At 39.2% G+C, this 10,104-nt stretch overlaps 1 protein-coding gene across 1 annotated transcript; it reads right to left on the bottom strand.

The window, feature by feature from the left end:
• Positions 1–4,019: 4,019 nt before the first annotated feature.
• On the bottom strand, positions 4,020–9,773 carry LOC127746778 (uncharacterized). Its single transcript, XM_052261091.1, has 2 exons — positions 5,925–9,773; positions 4,020–4,188 (listed from the first exon to the last, which is right to left on the bottom strand). The coding sequence occupies exon 1, from the start codon at positions 8,236–8,238 to the stop codon at positions 7,417–7,419; it is 822 nt and encodes a 273-aa protein (XP_052117051.1). The 5' UTR covers positions 8,239–9,773; the 3' UTR covers positions 4,020–4,188; positions 5,925–7,416.
• Positions 9,774–10,104: the final 331 nt, after the last annotated feature.

Raw genomic sequence — 10,104 nt, 5'->3', positions numbered from 1 at the left:
GATGTAGAACAGAGGTGGTTGTCAGACACACGTTCATGGATTGAGGAAGGTGATGAGTGTCACGGATCACCACCTTCTCCATAGTTAAGCGCGAATGAACATCTTAGATAGGAACACGCATGTTTGAATGGAAAGACAGAAATAATTGCATTAATTCGTCGAGACGCTGCAGAGCTCCTCACCCCCAACAATGGAGTTTAGAGACTCATGCCGTCAAAGAGTATAAATTTCAGATCTAAAAATGTCATGAGATGCAAAATAAGTCTCTAAAAGTTGTTTAAATACTAAACTAGTAACCTAGGTTTACAGAAAATGAGTAAACTAAGATAATTGGTGCAAAAATCCACTTCTAGGGCCCACTTGGTGTGTGCTGGGGCTGAGACTTAAGCTTCTCACATGCCTGGGCTGTTTCTGGAGTTGAACGCCAGGTTGTAACGTGTTTTTGGCGTTGAACTCCAACTTGTAACCTGTTTCTGGCGCTGGACGCCAGACTGCAACATGGAACTGGAGTTGAACGCCAGCTTACATCGTCTATCTTTGCACAAAGTATGGACTATTATATATTGCTGGAAAGCCCTGGATGTCTAATTTCCAACCCAATTGAGAACGCACCAATTGGACTCCTGTAGCTCCAAAAAATTCATTCCGAGTACAAGGAGGTCAGAATCCAACAGCATAAGCAGTCCTTTTTCAGCCTAAATCAGATTTTTGCTCAGCTTCCTCAATATCAGCCAGAAAATACCTGAAATCACAGAAAAACACACAAACTCATAGTAAAGTCCAGAAACATGATTTTTGCTTAAAAACTAATAAAATTCTATTAAAAACTAATTAAAACATGCTAAAATCTATATGAAATTACCCCCAAAAAGCGTATAAAATATCCGCTCATCAGTTGTGTACATGTGAATATTGGGGATTGATTGAGACCTTAGAAAGTTTGAAAAAAGATTTTTTGTGGTAAAAATCTGTTCTTGGAGGTGTTAAGACCTAGAGGGCTTGTGGACAAGTGGTTTGGAAGTGCTCCGGTTAAGCTTGGGAAATCGGCTAAGGTATGGTCTCGATTTCTCGTATCTAATATGTAATGTGGTAGGAAATACTTAGGCTAGAGGCCCTAAGATAGGCATTGAATTGTTGATGTTGTTGAATGGTTAAGATATATGATGTGGTCATATATGTGATAATGATTATTGATGCCTTGATGGTATGATGTATGAGAATTATGCATGTTGTGATATATGCTTGATGAGTAATTGAGTTTGAATTGTGGGTGACATCATATTGATGGTGAGTATGATATTGAGCATGTGTAATGATGGTTAATTGGAAATGGTAATATTGGAAATTGGGATGAGAAAGTATGTATGACATGTTTATGTGTTGTCTCTTAGCCATTTGATTGAGAAGTGTTAAATCAGTGGGATGATGCTTTGTGAATTATGGTGAAGTGTTGATGTGTGAGTTGAGGAGGCTTGATGTTGATTTTGGTACATTTGATTGATTTTAAAAAGGGTTGAAATTGGCATGTTTTGGTTGATTTTGAAAAGAGTTGAAAATGGGTTGTTTTGAAAATGGCACCTTGTGGTTTTGTATGAAAACATGGTTTTTGGGCATATTTTGATGGGACATAACTTGGACTACGGATCCCTGTTTTGTACCAAACTTGTTTAGAAATGAAATTGGATTCGGGATGTCCATGCCGTTCAAAGAACGGGCGATAAACGATTTAAAATGAGAGAGTTATGTCCGTCGAAAGATTTGGGATTGAATTTGTAAATTCTGCAGCTTTTAACTTAGAAAATTTTTAGCAGAATGACCCCCCGCGCGTAAGCGCATCTGGCACGTACGCGCCATTTTTCAAAAAGGCATCATCCACGCGTGCGCGTGGTGTGCGCATGCGCGTCGATGTGATGCACCCCATGCCCAGCCATTTTCCTGAGAGTTGTGCCAAAGTTGTGCCGGTTTTGTGCCTACAAATGTACCCGCACGTACGCGTGGCTGACGCATACGCGTCGTTTGGCTGTTTTTCAATCCGCGTGTCCGCGTGTATAACGCTTGCGCGTCGATGAGTTTTGTGGCCATCCACGCGTGTGCGTGGAGTGTGCGTACGCGTGGCACTGTTTTCATCCCAAAGTTGATTTTTGAGTTTTAAAAGCGAAATTTCATACTTATAAGCCTCCAATCTCACTATCTATGTCTTAAATCATTATGATAAGCCTAACAATGAGAAAAGGAGCTAGGGGATGTGGTAACTTGCGAGTGAAACAAGGGAAAAATGAATGATCAATGAGGATCAAAGATGATTATGTGAGAGGCGGAGGATGGCGGTGGAAGTGCTTGTTATGCCATGGGCCGAAGGGCCATGATTGTTAATGAATTGGCTGGTTATGGATTTAACCGTGAGCCGGATGGCTGGATTATTCCGTGTTACGGCGAAGCCATGATTATGTCTAAGTACAAATGCATATATGCTGTTGAATGAATTGTGAATGTTTGCACTTCCACTATCGGAGATGAGAGTTTTCCTAGGAGAAAGCAGTGGCTAGCCACCACGTGCTCCAGGTTGAGACTCGAAGCTCTTTTGACCCTATGTCGTCAGGGTGGCCGGGCACTGTGAAAGCCCCGGATGAGCTCACCCCCATAAATATTCACCAGTGATGGTGATGGATATGGATCATGATTATGATCAAGTTTATATTGAGTATAACTCAAGTTGGGGAGACACGACAGAGGGACAGTCCAATGGTTAGCTACCAGGACTTGTCAGGTTGGCTCTATAACCGACAAATGATATCACCAGCCATTAGGGACAGGCATTCATCATATGCATACTATGTGAATTGTTTGAGATTGCCTATTTGACTGCATATTACTTGCTATTTGTCTAAATGCCTTATTTGTTCCTATTTGTACATCTCTTGTCTGATATAACTGTTTGCTACATTATACTCCTGTTGGTGGTTAGGAGGTCTGAAGGAATTGGAAAGGGAAGTATTAGTTAAACTGAAGGATCTTTAGTCAGTTGCCGCTTATGGATTAGCTTGTTTATAAGCTTTGATTTTATCTGGAGGAAGTTCTAGGATTGCCTTCGGCTTTCCTCTATTATTATATATTATATATGTGGAAGCTGTTACCATGCTGGGAACCTCTGGTTCTCACCCATGCGGATTTTGTGGTTTTCATATGTAGGACGTGAGGTTTCTCACTGAGACATGCTGGAGACTTCTGGATTAGCGAAGATCCTTTGTTCTTGGGACTCTGTTTTGATTTCATGATTTCTCTTAGATACTTTTATCTCCATTGAATAATACAAATTGTGATGACTCCTCTTATAGGAGATTTTGGAGAATAGGTTTTCTGTATTTGTGTCCCTTTGGGTTTCCTTGGGGTTTCCTATTTTATTATATGTATATATTGCTATGCTTGGACCGGTTATCTTCGCAACCAGATTTTGAGTTTTGATATTCCTATTTTTGGCACTCTTTTGTATATATATAATCTCGCGTTGGTTTATCCTTGTTCGTTACGTTATCGATCGAAGTGTTGTGCTTTCGAGTTGCGAATTTTGTTTTACCCCTTTTTCTTAAAAAGGCTCCTAGTTATAATCATTTTTCACAATACTATTCGTACTAAATTTTTATTTTAGAGGTCGTAATACCTTGCCATCTCTAAATTATGATTTAAGCATAAGACTCTGTATAGTAGGGTATTACAATGTACGGCCAACTTAAGAATATTGTTCTTCTCACACACCCATTCTCTATTAGAACTCTTTAATCTCTCTATCCTATTTTTGTCCCTGCTCTAAATGGTGGAAACATGAAAGAAATATATATTCTTATTCCTAAATTTCAATAATTTTATTCTCGACCTTTGATCTTAATATTTTTTCTCTTGTCTTTATAGTCTAATAATCTTTATTTTTAGTCTGTTGATCTACTCTTATTATCTATCTAAATATTTTCCTTCCTCTACTTATTTAAGGTTATTCTTTAATTTTTGTATTTCAACGTCTGCCTTCTTAAAGATTAAATAACTAAAAATCTCCACAAACTTAATATAGAAGAGCCCATACACAATTTGGAAAATAACTTGACCAAAAACAACAGAATCTGCTAACTATTTTAACTTATTAAATATATATCTTCCTGCATTTGCTTCTCCACCTGCGCACGCATGCCAACGAACCTACAATGTAATTACAAGCTTGGATTACTCGAATAGTAACAGAAGCAGCAAAACAATAACAGGAAATATTATTTGAATATAATATATATAGATAATACAGTAATACAGTAGTATGTATAAACTTAACGATGTATATGCAAAAGTTTTGAAATTGAATTGAAATTAATTAAGTGTAAATTAAATATTATGTTTCAAATATAATATATAAATTAATTATTTTTATGTTTCGATTATAAATTAACGGCAATAATTGAATTGATTTGAGTGCATAATTTTAAATTTTTATTTTTTACTCGTTAATTAACTTACAAAATCACTCTCTTTGACACTAATATCTAAAACATAAAATTGATTTTTTACACGTTTAAAATAATAATAATTATTTTACATACGTTAATTTTTTTAAACGATTTAAATTTAGCTATAAAATAAATTAATGTGGTATAAAAATAGTTTGGGGTTTAAAATTACGAAAATCTCTTAAACCAATTTTTGTTACATATCTGTCATAATCACCTTTGTTATAATCACTTTTATCTAAATCGAATTAGTTTAGCATGTTGAGTAGTAAATCGAATCAATTTGTGTTAATTTATTGATGGAGCACTACACCACGAATAGACAATGGAGGCGGAAAATTAGGAGCCTTTTAACTTGCCGCTACAATTTGGGTCAGCGGAAGAAGATTCCATTCGTGTGCTGCAACATCATATAGATATAGTAAATATAATCAATTTGATTCGATTTACTATTTATATGCTATCACTATACATCATATAGATATAGTAAATCGAATCAGCTTGATTTGATTTACTACATATACAGCTTAATGTCAACAAAAAATATTCTCATTTAGATTCAAATAAAATATCAAAAAAATTAAAACAAATAAAAATAAAAATTCAAATTTTGTGTTTTAGTTCAAACTGTAAAAAATCTATATTTTTACAAACTTATGAATTCAAAACAAAAAGAATAAACGATTTCTAAAAATTCATTAAAAATTATCCTTTGACTCATTAACATCTAAATAATCATTATCGAGACTTTTGATGTGAAAAAAATTATTATAAAGTATAACCTTCTAAAGTGGCATAAGAGTTAAAACTTGAATTTTTTTGTCAGAATTAGAAATAATAGAGTTATACAATATAAAATGACTAACTATATTAACATAATATGTAATTTAATTTGAGAAATAATTAAAATATTACATCAACTAAATTATCATTTAATTGTTGAAATTAACTGTTTATGCTTCAATGATGTTATTCTCTAAAAAGTCCAAGTTTGAGTTAGAAGTATCTCATTAAAGTGTAAGTTTTATACTTAATTTTATAAATTAAATGATAATTTAATTGGTAAAATATTTTAATTATTTCACAAGTTATATATTATATAATATAATTGGTCATTTTATATTGTATAATTATTTGTTATTTCTGACTCTGAAAAAATTTAAATTTTAACTCATATACCACCTTAGAGGGCTATACTTTATAATAAGTTTTTCAATATCAAAAGTCCAAGTAATGATTCTTTAGATGTTAAGGAGTCAAAGGATGATTTTTAATTAATTTTTAAAAATCGTTTATTGTTCTATTTTAAATTCATAAGTTTGTAAAAATATAGATATTTTGGAATTTAAACTAAAATACAAAATTTGAATTTCTATTCTTATTCGTTTTGATTTTTTTAATATTTACTTGCTCGAATTCGTTTGTCAATTCTTTTACCTTGGCTAGGTATTGTTCTAACAGGGGGTCCTGTGTTTGGTTGTCCCCGTTGATTTGGGAGCTTACTACCTAGGAGTCGCTGCAAATTTTTAGTGTCATTTCCCCGATTTCCTTGACTAACGTTAGCCCGGCCAAGAGGGCCTCATACTCAGCTTGATTGTTTGATATCGGGAATTTGTATCGAATGTTCGATGACGATTCTATTTTCATTCTCTATTATTACTCCAGCCCCTCCCGAGCTTGTTTTAGACGAGCCATCCACGTGTAGTTTCCATATTTCTATGAATTCGCTTCCTGGGGTCATTTCGGCGATAAAGTTTGCCATGGCTTGTGCTTTGACGGCATTACTGCATACGAAATCTATCTGCAATTGGGATAGTTCGATGGACCATGCGAGTATCCTTCCTGCTAGGTTCGACTTTTGTAGCACTTGTCTAACCGCTTGGTCCGTTTGGACCGTAATGGGGTGAGCCTAGAAGTATTGTTGGAGACGTCGTGAGGCTGTAAGTAGTGCAAAGGGCAAGCTTTCAAGCCGAGAGTAGCATGCCTCCGCGTTTTGGAGGACTTTGCTTATGAAATATATGGGTTTCTGTGTCCCGTGTTCATCTTCTCAGACGAGTTTTGCGGCTAGCGTTTCTTCTGTTATGGACAAATAAAGGTATAGAGTTTCTCCTGTTTTGGGTTTGGCGAGGATATGTTCCACTAGTACTTTTTTGAAGTGCTGAAAAGCTTCTTCACACTCTGCCTCCCACTTGAAGGTGATGTCCTTTTTCATGAGTTTGAAGAAGGGGATGGCCCTTTGGGCCGATGCTCCGAGGAACCGGAAAAGGGCGGCCAGTCGGCCGGTCAATTTTTGAATATCTTTGAGGTTTCCTGGGCTGTTCTTCTCGAGGATAGCTCTACATTTTTCAGGATTTTCTTTGACCCTGCGTTGGGTGATCATAAATTTCAGGAATTTCCCGGCTTCCATTTTGAATGCGTACTTCGTCGGGTAGAGACGCATTTGGTATTTCCTTAGGGTATTCATTACTAGCTCAAGAGCGTTGATGAGTTGCTCTCCTGGCTGAGTTTTGGACAACATATCGTCGATATAGACTTCTAATTTAGTCCCGGATAAGTCCTGGAATATCTTGGTGATAAGTCTCTAGTAGGTGCCCCCTGCATTTTTTAGCCCAAATGGCATGACCGTGTAGCAGTACGAGTCGTCGGGAGTTATGAAGGCCGTTTTCTCCTCGTCAGGTCGATGCATGGGTATTTGGTTATACCCCGAATAGGCATCCATGAAGCTAAGGTATTGGTGCCCTGATGCGGCATCGACGAGTCCGTCAACGTTTGGAAGGGGAAAGGCGTCTTTGGGATAAGCTTTGTTCAAGTCTGTATAATCAACACACATTCGGCACTTTCCGTTTGCTTTCTTGACTAACACAACATTGGCTAACTAGGTCATGTAGGGTAGCTCTCGTATGAACCATGCTTCGAGAAGGGCTTTTACTTATTTCTTGATCTCAGCTGCTCGGTCGAGGGACATTTTCTTTCTTCTTTGGGTCACGGGCTTGTCCTTCAGGTATACGGCTAAGCAGTGGCACATCAGGTCAGAATCTATGCCCGGCATGTTAGCCGGGGTGAATGCAAATAAGTCCCTGTTTCGTTTCAGGAGGTCTATTAGGTCTTCCTTTAGGTCGTAGGGTAGGTTCCTATTGATGAACCTGTAGTCCTCCTTGGATTGCCCTATCTGTAGTTTTTCCATGTCTCCTTCTAGTTCCGATCGGGGTTGGCAGTCCTGGCGGAAGTCGAGGTCGGCAAGGAAGATGCCCGCCACGTCTTGGGACATTTTGCGGAAGGCTAAGCTAGTATTGTCGCATTCCACTGTGATTTCCCAGTCTCTGTGGATTGTTTTCATAGTGCCGTCGTCGGCTTGGAACATCATGAGTAAGAATTTGGTAAAGATGATGGTGAAGAGGTTATTGATGGTGTTCCTGCCGAGGATGATGTTATAGGCGGTGGAGTCCTTGAGGACTATGAACTCAGAGAGGATGGTCTTTCTTTGGCTTCCGGTTCCGATGATAAGTTGAAATACTATGGAACCGTCCGGTTTAAGGAAGATATCTCTGAGCCCGGTTATCCCGTTGCGGTGGGTTTGCAGATTTTTGTTCCAGAGTCTGAGTTTGTCAAAAGCTCCTCTGAAGAGGATATTGGAGTTCGCTCTGGTGTCGACTAGTATCCTCTTTATGAGTCCTATCCTGACTTTTGCTGAGATGACAAATGGGGCGTCTTTTACTGAGGTGCCGTGTTCACAATCTTTGGGGAAGAACATGATCGTTTCTACGAGTGTGGGGGTCAAAGCTTGGTTTCTAACGGCCAAGATTTTGAGGTCCTTTTTAGTGTTGATTTTGATTTCTCCTGAGCGTCTTTTCCGATGATGACATTTACGATTATAGTGGGTCCGTTTTGGGATTCTCCTGAGGTGTTTGTTGTCGCGTCTTGGGGTTGTCTTTCGTGCTCTGGTGATTTGTCCTTTTCTGTTTGTCTTGGTTCCTTAATGAATTTGGCAAAGTCGAGAAGTTTGCCGTCTCGGATGGCTTGTCAAGGGCGTCCTTTAAGTCGAAACAATCTTGGGTTTTATGACTGTATCCTCAGTGGTAGTCACAGTATAGGGTCCTATTGCCACCCGTCTGCTCTTTTAGTTGTCGAGCCTTCGGGAGGATGCCCCGCTCAGCTATTTGGTGGTAGATTTCAGTAATGGGGGCTGGTAGGGGTGTAGCTTTAGAATTTTCCGACCCTGGGTGGTCGGTTAGTGTTTGCCGGCTTGGGGTGTTCTTTCTGAGTTTCTCTCGGCGGGGGATTATGACGAGGTGTCGTGCTGCCGTTTGTTGGCGGCTACGACTTAGCTCACCTCTTTGTCATTTATGTACTCCCTTGTGACGCTTTGGATCTTGTGCATGGTCCAGATCATCCTGATGGTAAGATGTTTTTGGAAGTCTTCATTCATGAGGCCGTTAATCAGACAGAGACTCGTGACTGAGTCATTCGATCATTAGACACTCATCGTTGAACCTATCGAGGTACTTCTGGGAAGGCTCTGCATCGGACAACATCAACAGCTCCTTCTAGGTTCATTCTAGCCTCAAAGGCCGTTGGGTGTTCTTGTGGATCCTTAGTTCCATGGTATTTCATGTTTGTGGGCATGTCAAAACCCTTCAAAAGTTTGGATCTTAGGATTCTGTCGGTGAATGGGGTAGCTCCCATTATTACGTGCTCGCTTCTAGCCTGTTTGGCTTTCCGATCGTGCCGTCGGTCGTCTTCATCGTGCCGGCGCTCCGGTTCTCGGGATATATTGTGGTCGTGTCATTTGTTGTGGCACCGTTCGGGCGACCTGTTCCGAGTTTCACGGTGAGATTGGGTTCTGGAGGTCGCATGGCTTCCATGTTCTGCGTGATACCGCTCCTTGGTCGTGGCCCGACCCTCGAGGCTTTGTACCCTGAGGCACAACTCTTAGATTATTCGAGTTGCCTTTTCACCCAAGCCGTCGGGGGCCCAGGTTTCGTGGGGGTGGATGGTTGTATTCCCTTGGTTACTGCTGGGGTGGTATCAGTTGCCGAACGGCGCTTGTTTCTTTTCGGTGGGTGGGAGGGGTGGTCTCCTGACTTTCGAGAGTTGGAGTTTGTGTGTGTGAGTTCTGAGGGCTTGGGGATTGCTCCTCGGAGTTATTCACCATGCTGTCACGACGTTGTAGTCCCCACAGACAGTGTCAATATACTGGAAGATTCTGGTACGGGTTGTGAGATGGATCGGAGACTTGCAGGTCAGAACGTTAGCCAGATCGTCTGACTGGAGTAACAGGGGGTGGTACCTGCAAAAATACTTCGATGCTCAAGTCAGAATGAATCTAAGAAGTGTAGAATGTGAAATGAATGACGTACCTGAAGGGAACTGGAACTCTTTTTTATATAAGTAATGATAGTTATTTTATCTTATTATTTGACCAAAATAAAAGAAGTATTTAAATTTAAATATTGATTAAAAGGTCTAGTAAGATGATTTCGGACCTTTTAAAAGAAAGAAGCGGACCGAACCCGAGTAGCTGAATTCGAAAGACGTTCCAAGTGTGAAATCCAAAGATTGGATCCGTAACATAAGTAATATGAAAAACAGAATAACTATATCCCCACTTAGCCAATTC

Source organism: Arachis duranensis, chromosome 4 (assembly GCF_000817695.3).
Source record: "Arachis duranensis cultivar V14167 chromosome 4, aradu.V14167.gnm2.J7QH, whole genome shotgun sequence".
Taxonomy (NCBI): Eukaryota; Viridiplantae; Streptophyta; class Magnoliopsida; order Fabales; family Fabaceae; genus Arachis; species Arachis duranensis.
This window is presented reverse-complemented; position numbering and strand designations above follow the sequence as displayed.